This window comes from Centruroides sculpturatus, unplaced genomic scaffold (assembly GCF_000671375.1).
Source record: "Centruroides sculpturatus isolate CEXI.00-Female unplaced genomic scaffold, Cexi_2.0 scaffold73, whole genome shotgun sequence".
Lineage (NCBI taxonomy): Eukaryota > Metazoa > Arthropoda > Arachnida > Scorpiones > Buthidae > Centruroides > Centruroides sculpturatus.
The window spans coordinates 359042-379738 of record NW_019384330.1 but is presented as its reverse complement, the minus strand read 5'-3'; the positions used below and the strand labels follow the sequence as shown (position 1 = coordinate 379738).

The window sequence follows — 20697 nt, the reverse complement described above, 5'->3', positions numbered from 1 at the left end:
TTTTTTTTTTATTTTTCTTGTCACTGATCCAAGTATAGTAAGATATTTTTTTTTTTTTTGTTTGACTATAGATAGTGCACTAGGTTTGTTACTTGTTTCTAGTAGCACTTTTTTTTTCTTTTTTGTTTGACTACTCTTTTATAATCTTCTTATTTTTTATCGCACAGTTTTAGATACTGTTTTAGCACATTTTAAATGATACTTAAATTTCTTTCAGTTTCCAATATCTGAAATGCTTCTAATTGTAGATCGTCTGTCCATTCTTTCATTAATTTCTCTCTTACAACAGTATTTCACCAATCAAACTAGATGAATCACTGACTACGTTCTTGAGATATTTTTTTTCCTTTCCTTTTTTTTCTTCTTCTTTCCTTGGTTATATATTTGCGAGAACATTCAAAAATGTACTGTCATTGGCCTTTTTGTCTGTTTATTTTACTACAGACTTTTACAGTTTTGTTGTTTAATTCGAAAAATAAGTAGTTTTGAATTTAAAATCAATCAATAATAAATCATTTGACAATATAAAATTAATTACACATAAGATTTTATGGCCTTATATAGTTACAAGAAAGCACTATACTAATTAATTCAATTAAACTATATATTAATTTTCTAGAATGAAGAAAACAATTAAAAATTCGAAATTTCTCCATGTTTAGATTAAATCTTATGTACAGTACTTATACCTATTGCATTTATTAAATATCATTCCCTCCATAGAACTTACTGTAGGCCCTATTATTGATATTATTAATTAAACTTGTAGTGAAATATAATGCATTACAATTAACAAACTTATTGTAAAAGTTAATAGAAATAATATCAATCTCTGATTTTTATATATTAAACATGTAAAAGCAAAAATTGCTATTCATTTCGGTCATTTAAAGCTGACAGTGTTGAAGGTACACGAGTGCTCACAGCCTCTGAGGATGCGACGGCTATTACTGCATTTTGTAACGGTTTCTCGACATGGTTGAAGTAGCTACCATTGCACTTGGATCTTAAGGCCGGAGTGCCGGATACATTGGTTCCTGCTCAATTTTCGGCATGGGATCTTTCAGACCCATTGTTTCGAATAATGGACCTGATACTGACTGAATGAGCCAGACACTGGCTAAAATCACTCATTCACCAGCGGATCACGCAGTGATCCACGCAACGATTTTAAGGTACCCGCACTGAAAATTTAGAAAGTATCAGGATTTTCGATAGATTTCAAAACCTCGCATATATAGTATGAAAGTAGTGTCCTATAGCTGCTGCGAAAAGTCGTAAAAGCCACAAATTATGAATCTCAGATAGAAAAATTATCATCGAATAAACAACAGATTTCCTATTAACGAATTATTTGCTTCTGTTATAATTACTTTACTTTCTTATATACAGGGTGTATCAGAATGACGTTTTAAAAATTTGGGGGATTGTAAAGGAAGAAATTTTGAACGTTTTGATATAAGGAACCCATAGCCGGAAATGTGATATAAAATTTCTACAGCTGGCAACATTAGAGATCTATTGATATTGGATTAGATTGGTAAAATAAAGCAACACAACGCAAAGGCGATCTGCCAAGGAGAAGGACTTCTCTGGGAAAAATGGCTCCTAGTTAGGTGGTAGACATGTGAAAAAACACCCGGAACACTCCACGCAGCCAGCTTGTTGGTCAGGCGCGAACCCGCGACCAACTATCAGAGTTCAGTGGTGTTATCAACAGATCCGTTGATATACAATAATTAGTAAAGTGCAAATTAGCGGATAAGATGAAAAAATATCCTATTCCGTCATCCATCATCATTGTATATTAGAATGATGATGATAACTTATTCGGATATTTAGCATTAGCCGATATATCTGAATATCTCAAATTTCACATCACATAGACTCGCCAATTTACAAGTTCGATAACATAAATAATTTACTAGAAATCTGATAATTTTTATTTTTATTTTTTTTAAATTACAACTTCGTTTTCGAAACAAATTAATTATTTCTTCTGAGAAAAGAATTTTAAATTACTTTTCGCAAAAGTTAGATCGTTCATATTGGAGAAAGCACTTTTTCAAACGCAATTTTAAATGTAATAATCACCATTATTTATACAGTAGATGAATGATGGGAATAATTAAAAGTTTCAACAACATAATATTCACTTATTTCATTTAATTAAAAGAAAAGATGATTCTTAACATTAAAAATCATAATTTCTATAATTTCATTTCTAAATACCTCTTATAAAGACAATATTACCAATATTTTGATCACTGTTTTCTTTACTTTCTTTATTGTTATCATTTGTTTGTTTATCCCTTTAGGATCATTTATCCATTCAAAATATTAATTATAATTCCTAAATAGGAATTGTAATCAACATTCAAGTTTATAATTTCATTTCATTCTGATATTTATTTTTTTTTTTNATCAATATCATTGCATAAACGATTAACACAACACATTGTATTATTACTATAAACTGAACAGCATAATTTTGCTGAATTTTCTGGAAGTCAGACAATCAACTCTGACCGCTACATCAAGATGTTGATGAAACTGAAGAACCAAATTTCCAGTCAGACCATGGATGACAATGTTTTGCTTGCAACTTGACAACACCAGGTTCCACACCAGTTTCAAGATCACTGCATACATTGCAAAGTTAGGCTGGACTATCCTTCCACATTTGCTGTATAGTCCAGAATTGGCACCTTTGGATTTCCATGGTTTAGTCAATGAAAGATGGACTATGCCAAACATATTTTCCTGACAATAGTGCTGTCATCACAGCTGTGAAAAAGTGGCTAAGTTTTGCTGGTGCAGATTTTTGTGTGCTTGGCATGCATGTCCTCATTCATTGCTGGAAAATATTCATTGCCAATGATGATCACTAGTAGAAAAAAGAGGTTAGTAGATGAAGACTTGCTCTATCCAACAATGCTACCATGATCTCTGCACCTGTTGTGGTTTTTGCGTAATAAAATACATGATAAACATCTAATATGAAGTTTAAAACTATATAAAATTAATAGTATTATTAATTTCATACCTACAGTGTTATAAATGAAATAAAAACAAAATAAGCAGACATGACATAATTAGCTCTAATGTAAGTAATGTAAGTAATGACAACTATTCTGCAGATGTTTTTGACATTGAACGCAAGATGTCAATGACTTCAGACGTTAAAATGTAAACAAATATGCATCTTAGAATCAAGAAATATATGTTACAAAGTAAAGGGTTATGATTTATTTTAAAAAAAAATGAAAAATGTTCATCTGCTCAACTTAAAAAATAATTACACAATTCATAAAACTCTATAAACTTATGAAAATAAGATTTTCTATACAATTAATTCTATAAATATTTTTCTTTATTTGAAATGCTATTCAAATAAAAAAAATACAGGAAATCCTCGTTAGTTCGAAATTCAAGAGAAGAAATAATTGAGACTTCAAATTATCAAATTTCGAATTATCTGAGATTTGCACATTTCTGTACAATATGCTAAATGTCATGTAATTGATGTAAGTTATTAAGGAAATGGAATATGGCTACATATACAAAATGTCATTTTCATTAATTAATAACTAATAATAATGTGAATAAACTGCAGGTAAACAGCATGTGTCCAATAGGTTGCGAAATAGGTTTTATAAAAAGTAAAGCAGAATTCCTCGAAATGTAGCCCAAATTATTTTTAAAGTGGCCAAAAAAGTAGGAAGTCACCCAAAAGTAGTAGCCTAGAGCTCTTAAATATCTGCCACTTATAGCCCAATCTTGCAATCCTGAAACCAGCCTTATTTTATGAGATAAGAGAAATAATAGTAGTCCATGGTAAGGTGACACCCAAAAATGTGTTAATGTAAAAGTAAAGCCATATTGACCAGATCAGTTGTTTTTGGTCTATTGTTCTCTTATAGCATGGAGGCACTTCAATCTAAATTAACAAGCTAACATATGCACAGTTCAGATAGAATTATCACTTCAAATTTTGAAGTAGCTGTATTTCAAACCAACTGAATTCCTTAACATGTAAATTTCTATATCCCCGGCTAGAACAAAAGTACAGTTATGAACTAACCAGATTTCAAACTATCTGAGTTCAAATTAACGAGGATTTCCTGTATATCAATTTATCAATCAACAAACATTTACAATCCAATGAAACACAAAACAATTGAAATATAATTTAATTAACACACTTCTTAAAGAAGTGCCATAAATATAAATCTAAGTCAAAATGCTTTCAGCAACTTAAGCAGAAAACTGTTTTAAAAAATTCTGATGCTTTCAATTTGACAATTTCTCTCAATCATTATTCCTCTTTTGATTCCAAATGATAATGCTTAGACTGAAAGAATTTAAGAATTTTTCTCTGTGAAAAGCAAATTTGAATAGATTACAATTAATTACTTTAAAAGTGTCAACCAAGATCATCATATCCGCTACTTTAAATGAGATGTATTCATGAAAAGTATATCTAGTTTAAAATAATTCTTATAGATACAGAAATTAATAATTAAACAATTCCTTAAGGATTATATGAACATAAAGTTACTACATTATAATTATTTTTTATTTTAATTTTGCTAATAATAAAATGTATTTAATATTGTAACATACTATACTGTTTTAAATTTTACTGTAAAAATTATAATTATTTATAAAAACACAATGAAATATAATTTTATATTATTATTACTATTAATTTCAATTTTGTATGGAAAACTTTAGTCATAGAGATATCATTTTAAGCATTTACCATAATCTAAACAATATTTAATATGAAAAGCTTCAGCTACAGAAATACATGTGCCAGGTTAGAGATACTAATCTGCGCATATCTTTTTATAAATATGTGTTGTATAAATATTAACAAGTTAAATAATCATATTTTTAATATATACACAAAACATCAAACTGATGTAAATATAGTGACAAAAAATTATTCAAGCAGAGACTAGTATATCAAACATTCTTAGTACATTCATATACTAAAGTGAAAATGTTGACATGTACTGTACAGTACATTCTATACAATCATATTCACAACACTAATCAACCATTTTGAGTATTAAACTATATTTTAATTTAAAACTCCACCAAACAAAGCAAAATGGGATACTTTATCTTCAATTTTTTATCTACTGGTAATTATAATATGATAGTTTTCTTACAGAAACACTGTCATTCTTAAATAGCATGTTTCAACTGTTTAAAAAAAAAAAACAGTTAAGAAAAGTGTTGAATAATAAAATAAATCTGAAGCCACAACAAAGTCCTAATATTATTTTTCAATTAACCATTATGTTATTAAAGGACTTTTTATAAAAATTGTTTTTGTTTATAGTCAATTCTATGAAGAATGATTCCTATGACGTAAGCATAAGCACAAACTTTTGTTTATGCATATGCTTCAAGAAAGCAAAATGTAAATAATAACTATATTATATTAATATTAATAACTGTATATTTATATTTGTTAAATAAATTATTATGTACAGTAATACCCCAAACTTACGCGATAGGTGGGACCAAGCGATAACCGCGTAAGTCGAATTCACGTAAGTCGGGGTATAATTTCGCAATTTGTGTAAAATCCAAGTTGGATATATGTAAGCTAATAAATGTTCTCATTAATCTTATCTCATCTTTTGATTCATTCACGGTTACAAGAAATCACCACCAAGAATTTCTCAAGTCTCCTTAGATATAACAAACACAGAAATAAATAACACAAAATAAATTGTATCTATGTGTTGATTCCGCACAACACATCCAAACATGTAAGCTGAACAATAGTGTGGAGGGAGTGAATAATCAAGAGTTGCGTGGTGCTCAAACAAAAGATGAATCGACGAGATTTGAAAATCGCATAACTCTGGGTTCACGTAAGTCGGGGTAGCATAAGTCAAGGTATTACTGTATTTTACTAAAAAAAACTTATTATCATCTGTAGAATAACTTTGTCAACATAGTTCAAATTTTATACAATTAATCATTTCAGCTTACTAATTCTTTAAATATTGATATATTTTTAAACAATGATAACGTTTTAAATGATAAAAACAATATAAATATGATGATAATTAAAAGACTCGAATTAACTGTTATATAATTTGTCATACCATATTTTATTTCAAATATATATAGTAACTACTTTTATTCAAAATAATTGTTTCCAACTAGAGGCTTTTATTTACCAACATCATTGCCTGTCAGTTTAAAATAAATAAAAAATAATAAATTTCTGAATTAGTCCAAGTTTGAAGTGTCAAAAGGAATTTGTAGTCTTAGATGTTTGCATCTAAAATTACAAAACATAAAAATGATAATATGGTTATCATTATATGGTTTTAACAGACTTATGTTAAAACAGAATCAGATATTTTAAAATAAATCTTCAAAAAACTTTATAGAAATATTAATATAGAAATTTATTTTTAAAATACTGGCTTAAGCATATACAGGGTCCTTACTTTAACATTTATCCACATGCAAGAGAGATCTTTCCAGCATTGCACAAATACTGGTATATATATGAATTATTCATGTAATCATGAAAATATAATCATTTCGCAGTAGTGTTCATGAGTATAAGGCATTGTAATAGTGATTACCAGTTAGTAGACTGTATGATGTTGATCTTATAATAAAGCTATCAGCATTGTGTATTGTCACATGATTTGTCAAGGCTGCATTTTTAATTTGCATGTTGTTCTTATGATTGAAAAATTTTTGTATTGCTGCAGAATTATCATGTAGTTTATGCATTTCTTTCTGAATGAATTAATTTATTTTACTATAAACATCACAATGAAACTAATACATTAAATATAGATGCTCATGCAATTCTGGAAAGATCTTTCTTACACCTTGATAAAAGTTAAAGTGTAAAGTATAAATTCAGTAATTTATAAAAAATTTTCAAATTACACTAGAAGTTCATTAATACAACACATTCTATAAAGTAGCCAATAATCCAGAATTGTCCAATAATATAAACATCCAAACCTGATAGTATTAAAGCCAAATAATTGCTGAATTAATATTACTATTATTATTAATTAAATGCTAAATTACTTAGCACTGTCCAATAATAATCTGACATGCTATTATTCTGCAAGTCAAAATTTGTATGGACATTGTACACTAAAGATTTCAGATGAAACACAATATGTCTGATTCATGTGCATATATTTATTTTCATTGTAAATTCTGATTTAATGCAAAAATATGTTCATTCATATTTTTTCAGGTTTTCAGTCTTAAAACAGTGTAGTCACACACTGTATCATCTTCAAACTGATTAAAGTGCATGTATAAACAAACTGGAAGCATACACTAGTACAAAAATATACAGCAATGTCTACAACATTCAGATCGCATATAACTTATCAAATTTTATAAAAATACAAAAATGTCCTGTAATCTGTCACTTTTGATAATATGACATCACTCTGGTGCTGTAGTACTGAATTAACAAACTTCTACTGTATAATAATCTGTTAGTTGTGTCCATATAATCACACATTAAACAAAATATTGAATACATAAAAGAAATTTTTCTTTGGGCGATTTTAAAAATACATATAGTATTTCCTGAACAATATATTATAAGATTTCTTGGTATTCTATACCAAGAAATCTGATGAAGTTTTTATATATGAAAGTTATGAAACTCAAAAAAAAGTGAATGATTTTATGAACACACATTTTCAAAACATCATGTTTTAAAATGAAGCATTCAATATAGAAAGTGACAGTGCTGTTAAATAATTTCAAGAACTCTATGAATTTCTTTATATTGAACTTTATTTGATTTTAACACATTACAATTTTTTTGTTATAGTTATGACTAATAGCCCACGGTGGCTGAGCGGTTCCATCACTGAACACTGGAAGTTTGGCCGAGGGTTCACGCCTCGCCAGGACGAGCTGGCCATATGGAGTTTTCTCCAGATCTGTAATGCCTGAATAGGGCCAGTTATCCTTAAAAGACCTCTCGGAAGGCATCCCCTATGTAACATCATGTATCCAGAGAAGACAACAGGGAACCACTCTGGTACTAAGTTTCCCCAGGACATCACTTGGTGTGCAAACTGGTGTGTCCGTACTAACCTGCCCCAGGTGTTCACTGACATTGGGGTAACCTGATATGACATATGCAGAGAGAGAAATAACTAATTAATAAAAACATCACCCAGACTGACATTAAAAGTAAATTGTAAAGTTTTTAAGAATATATTATTGTGAATACACATAGAATTGAAATTGACAGTGCTGCCTTTAGAAAAAGCAATGAACATCAGTTTTTTTATTAAAAAATAAAATACATTTTTTTAGAGCAAACTAATAAAAAGTATAGGTCACTGCCACAATTATAAATCATATTTTTTGAAGATCTGTAACAGTAGTTTATTAGATACAAGTAACATTATAAATATGGCTGATATATATATATATATATATAATGATCATATATATATATGATCATTATTTATACAGTAGATGAATGATGGGAATAATTAAAAGTTTCAACAACATAATATTCACTTATTTCATTTAATTAAAAGAAAAGATGATTCTTAACATTAAAAATCATAATTTCTATAATTTCATTTCTAAATACCTCTTATAAAGACAATATTACCAATATTTTGATCACTGTTTTCTTTACTTTCTTTATTGTTATCATTTGTTTGTTTATCCCTTTAGGATCATTTATCCATTCAAAATATTAATTATAATTCCTAAATAGGAATTGTAATCAACATTCAAGTTTATAATTTCATTTTATTCTGATATTTATTTTTTTTTTTTTCTTATTANGAAATTTAAGTATCATTTAAAATGTGCTAAAACAGTATCTAAAACTGTGCGATAAAAAATAAGAAGATTATAAAAGAGTAGTCAAACAAAAAAGAAAAAAAAAGTGCTACTAGAAACAAGTAACAAACCTAGTGCACTATCTATAGTCAAACAAAAAAAAAAAAATATCTTACTATACTTGGATCAGTGACAAGAAAAATAAAAAAAAAATAAATAAATAAACCTATAAAAAATTACTGAAGGTATAGAAAAAAAATTATTATTAAGAAAATATATGAATTCAATATTGAAAATGTTTTGGACCAAAGGCCTCAATGGAAATTTTAAATGGAATTAATGGAAGATTTTATTAGAATTGACATATTCTAAGAATATAAACTTTTAATATAATGTAATGTCACTTCTATCATTAAATTCATAAATTCAACTTGATAAAAATCTATTGTTTTATTTGCTGTGTCAAAGCTGAAATTATTAATTTTTATATAAATAAATAAAGAATATCTACTGTAAAATCTTTATTAAGACGAAAGTTAACATAGGCCTAAATAATTTACTTAAATTTTAAATTGTAAAATTTATTTTGAGGTTCTTGAATAGTTAATATGAAATTTTAATGTATATTTATTATAAAAGAGTGATTATTACATTTAAAATTGCGTTTGAAAAAGTGCTTTCTCCAATATGAACGATCTAACTTTTGCGAAAAGTAATTTAAAATTCTTTTCTCAGAAGAAATAATTAATTTGTTTCGAAAACGAAGTTGTAATTTAAAAAAAATAAAAATAAAAATTATCAGATTTCTAGTAAATTATTTATGTTATCGAACTTGTAAATTGGCGAGTCTATGTGATGTGAAATTTGAGATATTCAGATATATCGGCTAATGCTAAATATCCGAATAAGTTATCATCATCATTCTAATATACAATGATGATGGATGACGGAATAGGATATTTTTTCATCTTATCCGCTAATTTGCACTTTACTAATTATTGTATATCAACGGATCTGTTGATAACACCACTGAACTCTGATAGTTGGTCGCGGGTTCGCGCCTGACCAACAAGCTGGCTGCGTGGAGTGTTCCGGGTGTTTTTTCACATGTCTACCACCTAACTAGGAGCCATTTTTCCCAGAGAAGTCCTTCTCCTTGGCAGATCGCCTTTGCGTTGTGTTGCTTTATTTTACCAATCTAATCCAATATCAATAGATCTCTAATGTTGCTCCGTTACATTGCTGTCTGCGCTTTCTATATAAAAATATTTGCTCCGAATCGCTAATTTTGTAATTCTTTTTCCACGTGGAAAACAATATATAAATAAATTGTTTGAAATATTTAATCACATCCGTAATTAATATATATATATATATATATTAATTACGTATGTGATTAAATATTTCAAACAATTTATTTATATATTGTTTTCCACGTGGAAAAAGAATTACAAAATTAGCGATTCGGAGCAAATATTTTTATATAGAAAGCGCAGACAGCAATGTAACGGAGCAACATTAGAGATCTATTGATATTGGATTAGATTGGTAAAATAAAGCAACACAACGCAAAGGCGATCTGCCAAGGAGAAGGACTTCTCTGGGAAAAATGGCTCCTAGTTAGGTGGTAGACATGTGAAAAAACACCCGGAACACTCCACGCAGCCAGCTTGTTGGTCAGGCGCGAACCCGCGACCAACTATCAGAGTTCAGTGGTGTTATCAACAGATCCGTTGATATACAATAATTAGTAAAGTGCAAATTAGCGGATAAGATGAAAAAATATCCTATTCCGTCATCCATCATCATTGTATATTAGAATGATGATGATAACTTATTCGGATATTTAGCATTAGCCGATATATCTGAATATCTCAAATTTCACATCACATAGACTCGCCAATTTACAAGTTCGATAACATAAATAATTTACTAGAAATCTGATAATTTTTATTTTTATTTTTTTTAAATTACAACTTCGTTTTCGAAACAAATTAATTATTTCTTCTGAGAAAAGAATTTTAAATTACTTTTCGCAAAAGTTAGATCGTTCATATTGGAGAAAGCACTTTTTCAAACGCAATTTTAAATGTAATAATCACTCTTTTATAATAAATATACATTAAAATTTCATATTAACTATTCAAGAACCTCAAAATAAATTTTACAATTTAAAATTTAAGTAAATTATTTAGGCCTATGTTAACTTTCGTCTTAATAAAGATTTTACAGTAGATATTCTTTATTTATTTATATAAAAATTAATAATTTCAGCTTTGACACAGCAAATAAAACAATAGATTTTTATCAAGTTGAATTTATGAATTTAATGATAGAAGTGACATTACATTATATTAAAAGTTTATATTCTTAGAATATGTCAATTCTAATAAAATCTTCCATTAATTCCATTTAAAATTTCCATTGAGGCCTTTGGTCCAAAACATTTTCAATATTGAATTCATATATTTTCTTAATAATAATTTTTTTTCTATACCTTCAGTAATTTTTTATAGGTTTATTTATTTATTTTTTTTTTATTTTTCTTGTCACTGATCCAAGTATAGTAAGATATTTTTTTTTTTTTTGTTTGACTATAGATAGTGCACTAGGTTTGTTACTTGTTTCTAGTAGCACTTTTTTTTTCTTTTTTGTTTGACTACTCTTTTATAATCTTCTTATTTTTTATCGCACAGTTTTAGATACTGTTTTAGCACATTTTAAATGATACTTAAATTTCTTTCAGTTTCCAATATCTGAAATGCTTCTAATTGTAGATCGTCTGTCCATTCTTTCATTAATTTCTCTCTTACAACAGTATTTCACCAATCAAACTAGATGAATCACTGACTACGTTCTTGAGATATTTTTTTTCCTTTCCTTTTTTTTCTTCTTCTTTCCTTGGTTATATATTTGCGAGAACATTCAAAAATGTACTGTCATTGGCCTTTTTGTCTGTTTATTTTACTACAGACTTTTACAGTTTTGTTGTTTAATTCGAAAAATAAGTAGTTTTGAATTTAAAATCAATCAATAATAAATCATTTGACAATATAAAATTAATTACACATAAGATTTTATGGCCTTATATAGTTACAAGAAAGCACTATACTAATTAATTCAATTAAACTATATATTAATTTTCTAGAATGAAGAAAACAATTAAAAATTCGAAATTTCTCCATGTTTAGATTAAATCTTATGTACAGTACTTATACCTATTGCATTTATTAAATATCATTCCCTCCATAGAACTTACTGTAGGCCCTATTATTGATATAATTAATTAAACTTGTAGTGAAATATAATGCATTACAATTAACAAACTTATTGTAAAAGTTAATAGAAATAATATCAATCTCTGATTTTTATATATTAAACATGTAAAAGCAAAAATTGCTATTCATTTCGGTCATTTAAAGCTGACAGTGTTGAAGGTACACGAGTGCTCACAGCCTCTGAGGATGCGACGGCTATTACTGCATTTTGTAACGGTTTCTCGACATGGTTGAAGTAGCTACCATTGCACTTGGATCTTAAGGCCGGAGTGCCGGATACATTGGTTCCTGCTCAATTTTCGGCATGGGATCTTTCAGACCCATTGTTTCGAATAATGGACCTGATACTGACTGAATGAGCCAGACACTGGCTAAAATCACTCATTCACCAGCGGATCACGCAGTGATCCACGCAACGATTTTAAGGTACCCGCACTGAAAATTTAGAAAGTATCAGGATTTTCGATAGATTTCAAAACCTCGCGTATATAGTATGAAAGTAGTGTCCTATAGCTGCTGCGAAAAGTCGTAAAAGCCACAAATTATGAATCTCAGATAGAAAAATTATCATCGAATAAACAACAGATTTCCTATTAACGAATTATTTGCTTCTGTTATAATTACTTTACTTTCTTTTATACAGGGTGTATCAGAATGACGTTTTAAAAATTTGGGGGATTGTAAAGGAAGAAATTTTGAACGTTTTGATATAAGGAACCCATAGCCGGAAATGTGATATAAAATTTCTACAGCTGTAGAAGTGCTTGACCGCCCTTCACTTTGGTAGCTACCCTTCCATCCATTGACGTCATGTTATTGTTTTTGACTTCTTTCTCTGGGGTTATGTAAAGTGCCTTGTGTCCGCAACTCCTGTAGGAACAGTTCATGAGCTTACGGAGCGCATCTTTTCAGCATTTAATACCTTCAGAGGGGAGCGTGGCATCTTACAGAGTCGGACAAAACATGGTTCGTCGTTGCACATTATGTAACGAAGTTGGTGGTCGTCACATTGAACATTTACTCTAAAATATGCAGCCACTGATTCGATGTACAGTTTGATTGTACTCTACTGTTTTGTCAATAAAACTTATCACAAATACTGTATTCTGCTGTTTCATTCAGCATACCGACTGCAAAGTGCAAAGTGCTGTAGAAACTTTACATCACATTTCCGGTTATGGGTTCCTTATATCAAAACGTTCAAAATTTCATCCTCTACAATCCCCCAAATTTTTAAAACGTTATTCTGATACACCACGTATAGTTTATTGTTGTTATTTTTCTGATATAAAGTTAAATAAAGTATAATTTATTAGCATTTTATGTTATTTTTAATTACTCAAATTGAATATTTGACCAGCGATTTGACGTTACTAAGTTTCGATTCAATTTTTACGCACCTTCCGGAAAAAATTCGCATCACCTTCCTAGACCTCGCACAATATCAAATATCATGTAATACACTTTTATAAAAAAAATTTCGCACGTCCACCCTTGCCTAGAGCTGTATACAATCTAAAACCATGACTCTATTCACTTAAAGAAGTTTATTTTTTATATTAAATTCGTAAAGTGAATTCACAGCCGCGGTGGCATCTTTCGATCGTGTAGCCACATAATCAGTTCTTTGCCTTGCAATAAACAAATAACGTAAATCTTAAATAAAAATCGAATGTGTTATTGTGTTTTCCTTGCTTACAGGAAAAACAATAACTGAAATTACGATTACATAAAATATTATAGGGGAAATTCCCTCAATGATATCATCGGAGAGAGAAATTTAAACGGCTACTTCTCAGAATTTTAAGTAGGATATTTAATTCCGAGAAAATAAATACGTAAACTGTAAAGTCCACTCTTGAATGGACGTAAAAATATACGTATTTATTTTCTTGGAATTATTTGTAAGATTACTCGAGATTGCATACAAAGAAGTACAAATTTCATTAATATTAAACAGATTTTAGTGGGAATTTATATTGTAAAATATCATTCAATAAATATTCATTCAAAGAATTTTAATTTCAAGCTGCTTACACTCACATAAAAATTAAAAATAACAGTCAAAATAGAAGCAAATATCAATGATTTTTTAATAAATTATAAAAGTAAATCGATAAATTATTTTAATGGTAAATTTTAAAAAAGATAACTTAATTTGATTGGCCAATTTTAAAAATAATGGAACAAAACAATTTCACAATATTGTGAAATTGTTTTGTTCGATTATTTTTAAAATTGGCCACGCATTTTATTATAGCAGTGTAAGATTATGTAAATAGATTTATTGCCTAGAGAACAGCTTGAAAGCATATCAAATTTACCTAGAAGGATCTATATTTGATCTTTCTCGAATGAACTTCATCTTTTCACTTTGTACAAAATACCCTAATTGGGGTTCTTTCATAGAAGACCGGATGTTTAGGCTGTAAAGGCAACATTCTAGACAATCGGTGTTTGAGTACGGATGGCTCAGGAAATTTACGTACATGGGTTCAGTGGCGTATTCAAGATTTTGAGAATATGAGTGCTATTCAAGGCAAATTCGTGAGACTAAGACACGTGTTCCCTGACGTTTTTTGGAGAGTATTACTCAATTACTTTAAAATTACATTATTTAACTAATTGCAGCACCGTAAGTTTGTCCCTTGATCCGGATATGTCTGGTCCCATCTTTCGCAACCCTGTGTATCAGGCCAAGCTCATAATGAAATGGATAAAGACTCTTCTAGTGTTCTTAGGGTGGAAAGAAGGCCTCTAAAATAGTGTACTTCTATAATAGAAAGAAATGGCGTGTTTCAAAAATAATAAGAAAAGTTTTAGAATCCCACTAAATTAATTGCAAATTTACAGTTTTGAACCTTGTTTATCAAAGCAATTGCTGTTAGATTTTATAAATTAATTTCTAAATAATTTAACAAACACTCAGTTCTTAGAATAACTTTTCTCTATTCTCTTCTGAATAATTTCATAATAATTCTTTATTTTTATTTTTAATATTAAATTTTTTCAATAATATTCATTTTAAAAAATGAAAACGAAAGACACTATCTTACAAATAAACCAGTTGTAAAACAGGTGAATTGCTAAACCGGAACTAATGAATTATTTCTGATGCAATGCCGTTTTTTTTACAGGCATTTGGCAGGAGATGCCAGTATATCTTGCTACTGATGGGCAAAAAAAAATAGTGTTTTATATTTGTGAACAAATTAAACAAGTAGGCTACCAACCTTTAAGGTAATTGAGCGAACGAGAAAAAATTAAATTCAATCTTACTTTCAAATGATTTATTTTATCATTTCTTTATACAACTGCTCTTTATATGACAGTGTCCGTATAGTTTTACAGATGTTTAATTATCTCTCAGATAAGGGATTCTTAACCTTGGAGTCCATAGACTCCTGGGGGTCTGTGACAGATTTCAGAGAGTTAATGAACTTGGATCATATTTATTTTCAATAACTTCTAAATATTGTTATCTGACGGATGAGTGAGCGAGGCGGTTAATGCTTCAGCTTACAGCTCTGGGGGAACCTGGGTTCTACTCCGGTCATGCAATATCAGAGATTTTCATGGGCGGTCTGTCCCCGTCCCGCGCTACTTGCCGCTCCATTTTGAGCCTCCTTGAGTGTCCACAAGGAGGAAGGAATTAAAAAAGAAAAACTCCTTGTAATTTAGTGCGTTAATAGAACATAGATATCACAATATTCAATATATCACAAATTTATTTACATTATAAAGATTTTAATGACTCTATTTTAATATGATTGATTTCCTTTGTAATTCCATATATTTTATTATATTGTTAGAAACTTTATTCTGAGAAGGGGGTTCATAAAATGCCAAAGGGTACATGGCATTAAAAAATATTTTTTTAAACTCTTTCCGCTCTGTGAGCACTAAGAGGGTCTTTTTTTTAGAGAGAGCCCATTATGGGTTCTGCCGGGATCGTATTGAAGCGGTTGAGTGGTGAAGAACCATAAAAAACAATTAAGAATTTGAGATAAATGAAACATAATGTATTATTGTTAAGTAGGTACAAGCAACGTGAAATTAAAGTAGCCTTTTTATCTTAATACTGACTGATAAATGAATAATAAGAGTTTATTTTTACCATTTCTTTGTGAGTAACTCTGAATTTAACAGTTCTTTCTTGAATATTGTTACATCATACCGGAAATTCCGAGAAATGACTGCCTGAAATCTTCCTTCTAACAGTTTCGTGGTAAAGTTTTAACTCTGTATCTTATTAATTGTAAAGAATTTTGAACTTCTCTTATCACGTAACATCTAGAATATATCCAGTTACGTGGAAATATCAGTGAGCAAGAAAAGTGGGAAGTAGCAATGAGTCTGCAACAATTTTAGTCATAGTGCTGGAAAGATTCTTATCAATTAAAAGATTTTTATTCATTATTTTTTTACGATATAATTCACAAAAGTTAGGAAATTTCCATCATGGGTTCGGCCGGGCGCGCAATGGAGCAGCCGAATGATGAGGGACGGGCCCAATATATCCAAGACAGATCGTGTCGAAAAATTACTGGAGTTGCCCAGAGCGGTAGGCTGGCACCTTAACTGCCTTGATCATCCGGCCGTCTATATATAGGAATTGAGAGAAATGAGATGGGGCCCTGTCTAGTCACGGATTTGAGGCCTACTCTTTTCTGAAAGCTTACAATGTATGAGTAGGACTCAGAAACGAATACGGGTGATCCATTTCATTGGACCCCATCCCTCACCACCCGATCGCTTCATTCTGAAACTAACCAAACCTATGATGAGCCTGATAAAAAAGGTCTTTTTAGTGCTCAAGGACAGAAAGAGTAAAAAAACGTGATGTGTAGGAATGAAATCAAAAACACACATACCAAAAAAAGCAGATTTTGCACTATTTATCAAATGAAACAGTAATTTACATCATGATTTATATTATAATAAATTTTTCGGTTTATCAGTTTCTATGTCTAAGATTCTGTTGATCTTGATGGCCCTGCAGGCCTTCTCTATCTGGGCTCGTAAATATATAATTATTATAGATACTTGTGTAACACATTATTAATTAATGTGTTCGAGTTTTACCTTTTCCTTTAGAATACATCTAAATTCGATATATATATAAGACGAATTGCTGACAAATACAATGACTTTGATAGTGGAATGAATAAAATTAATTTATAAAAGTCCTATTTAGTAAGGGATTGGATTGAATTCTTAATTAATGAGAAGCACTTGCTTATACGACTGCACTGTACATAGTACAGTCGTATAAGCAAGTGCTTTTCATTAAGGAATGATTGGTGTTAAGATTAATGATTACAGACAATTTCCAAGAGTAATTAAAATAGTTTTAATTATGCTTGGCCTTAATATTGTCCTTTATAAACACTCTTGATTCGCTTGTTTGATAGGAAAAGGCAACGTAATACGAGAACGATCTGTCAGGAAAGATGCTTCCCAGAAGGACTTTCTATGGGCAAATGACCAGTATTTAGTGATAGAAACAGTAGAAAATCCGGAAAACTGCTGCGACTAGTTCGTTCGTCATGCGATAACCCTGGATCAACTGCCAGTTTTCAGTGGTTTTTATCCACTCATCGATTCGATCACTGGTGGCTAGCTTGATCCTCCTATTTAGTATTGCGATTAAAAAAATAGCCACAGCAATTGTAAGGGATAGGCCTATATGTATTTAAGTCCAGATAGAGAGGCCAAGAGCACCCTTTAGATTATTTCCGGGTAAAGAATTTATCTGTGTTCCAAAATTAGCCTTTTATATAATTAAAGATATACATATGAAGGTAATACTTCAAATAAAATAAGTGATAGGATGATGTAAAATCTGATTTTTTAAATCTATTTTACTAATTTCATATGCTACACTGTTTTCCTGCTTATAATATTTTACATAGAAAATCGTTCCGTTTAGACAGGTTTAAGTTTCATAGATAGTCTGTTTTAGATAGGTTCTATTTATTTATTTTAGAAATTGCGGTATCTGTATAATATACAGCAGGTAATATCATCATTAATAATAAGATATTATTCATTTATAAATATATAAATTTAATAATATACAATACATGTTTTTAATTAAAAATTTATTTGCAGTTTTAATTAAATAAAATTATATAAATAATTTTTTATATAGAGATGAAGCCTGATCAGTCACAAATCTAGGGCCTCCAGACCGTCGACAGGGGGAAAGCTAGGGATATTTCCCCGAGCCCGGAGAAACTTAGGGCCCTTAGTTGTTTCCACCCCTACAAATTAATGTTACTTTTAATAACAAAACAAAAATAAAATCTTTAAAACTACTTTTTATTAATAAAGAAACATTCTAAATATTTTATTTGTTTGAAAACAATGGCAAAAAGGCCCGCATTGACCTCGGGTCCCATACAAGCGTTCGGCTGTCTTGTGGCCCCACTCTTCTGCGAATCCGTAGAAATATAATTTATTAATAAAACAAAACAAATAAAAACGGATTTTCTTATATTTTTTCATATTATAAAGATTAAATTTTAGGGATCCCTTCGTCTGGAGACCTTATCAAATAACCGTGCTAGTCCCCTGTATCTGAACGTGATAGCAATATACAGCATTAAACTGATAAAATCGGGCTCCGACTCGGACGTCATATTACGGGGACATCTATTTAGATGTTACAAACGTGAAGAAAACCCGGAAAACTCCTCGTGGCTCGTTGGCAAGGCGCGAACCCACGACTTAATATTTGGTGGTTTTATTCACTCCGTTATTGGATTATGCCTTTATCTGAACGAACGTGGTGATATTTGATATGCTCATAATGGAGCGGATGCAATGTGATGGGACACACTTTATAATAAGTCATGCTAAGTTTCCGTTTCCGGTGTTGAATTATTCCGAAAGTCAATGTTATACCGTGTAAAAAACAAGTGATTTTTAACACTATTTTCCTATAAACTGGAACATGTATAGAGGTACACATCTGTAGAAACACTTAAGATTATTTTAGAACTATACAGATCATATTCGGGACAGTTCAAAACATATGTTTTAGTTCGAAATTTCGATGTCGATTCTTGTCTGAAAATGACTTTTTAATTCGGTTAATAAATATATCTTTTACAAAAGGAATGAATAATTATTTATTTATCACTTGTAGAGTAAAATCCAATAGTTTAATTATCCGCGAATCGCTGAATATGTGACTGACAAGGATAAGAATCGAGTAGGTTGAGGAAGGATTTCAGCCTGTTCAAACGTAGACCCAGACCATCGAAAACTCGGTGTGTGGCTCGGAGTAGAGTGACTCTCTTTTGTTCCTTAGCAAGCACTTTTTTGTTTATTTTTTATGTAAAAATAACATTAATTTATAGGGATAGGGCGCCTAAATTTTCTCCGAATTCGGAAAAAATTCTCTAACTCTCTCTCCATCTCTAAAGCGCTAGAATTCTTACTTAGTAAGCCTCCTTCGAATTGATCAAATTTNATTATAATAAGAAAGGAAATGTACATTTTATGATAATTTCTGGTTATATTTCTCTTGTATATAGACTTATTTCAGTTTTGAAAGTCTGTTTACATTCATTCATTGGATCTTTAATATAAATTTTACTATAATTTCAATCAATATACTTACCTAAAGCAACCGCCAATGGAACAAATATTGTGGAAAAAGGTAAAAGGAATTCAGGTAATAACTCTTCAGGTATGGCAGCTAATACTAAATAGCCGAATGCATCAGCAACTATCATCATTCCACAATATCTGACGGTGCTGGACGGTGGAGTAGGATATTTTCTCATTTTATAAACTAATTTCTCGATATAATACGAATCTCCATTAGCTTCTTGAACGTATTCAGGAATTCTCCACAGATCCCTCAACCATCCTAATCCAAAATAACCCCCAGCAAACATTACCCATACTAAAGCTTGTTCGTCTCGACCCAAGTACAGATGATGCAAACCCCAAAATCCGCCTATTAACCACAGAATATATGTTAACAAGAGACTTTTAGCCATCGCTTAACTAAAGTACAATTTGGACGGATGAAATAACCGCAAGTAAACAAAACAGCAAACACGTTTCTTTTTTCCGCGAATCAGAAATCGTCGTCGACGCCCCCTACTGGCTATCGATTATTTACTTTAATTGATAATAACCTGATGTATTTACTTAAGTTTTAAAAATAATAAATAAATAATAATATATATTATTATTATTACTTTAATTTCTTTTAACTCAAACTTAAGCATTTTTAACAAATTCAAAATATAATAAAAAAAACAACCATTAAATTACAATTTAAGCCGAAGACCAAGACATCTAATCAATTAATATTTAATTTTTTCTTTTATTTTTATCTTCTTGTTTTAGCTGAAATAAAAAAATGTCTTTCTGTTTATTTTTTTGTTGAATGTTCTATAAGTTAGTCAAAGAATCAACGGTGCAATTGTACTAAAATTTTCACTGTAGCTGTCTAGGTAAGCGCTATTTAATCACATACGTAATTAATATATATATATATATATCTGGTGAATGAGTGATTTTAGCCAGTGTCTGGCTCATTCAGTCAGTATCAGGTCCATTATTC

At 29.9% G+C, this 20697-nt stretch overlaps 1 protein-coding gene across 1 annotated transcript in view; it reads right to left on the bottom strand.

The window, feature by feature from the left end:
- Positions 1 to 20212, bottom strand: part of LOC111629575 (dnaJ homolog subfamily C member 22-like) — a 37328-nt gene extending 17116 nt beyond the window's left edge. Inside the window, exon 1 of the mRNA XM_023373488.1 lies at positions 19741 to 20212. Within this exon, the coding sequence (XP_023229256.1) occupies positions 19741 to 20125 (385 nt within the window). The 5' untranslated portion in view covers positions 20126 to 20212. The remainder of the gene's footprint in view (positions 1 to 19740) is intronic.
- Positions 20213 to 20697: the final 485 nt, after the last annotated feature.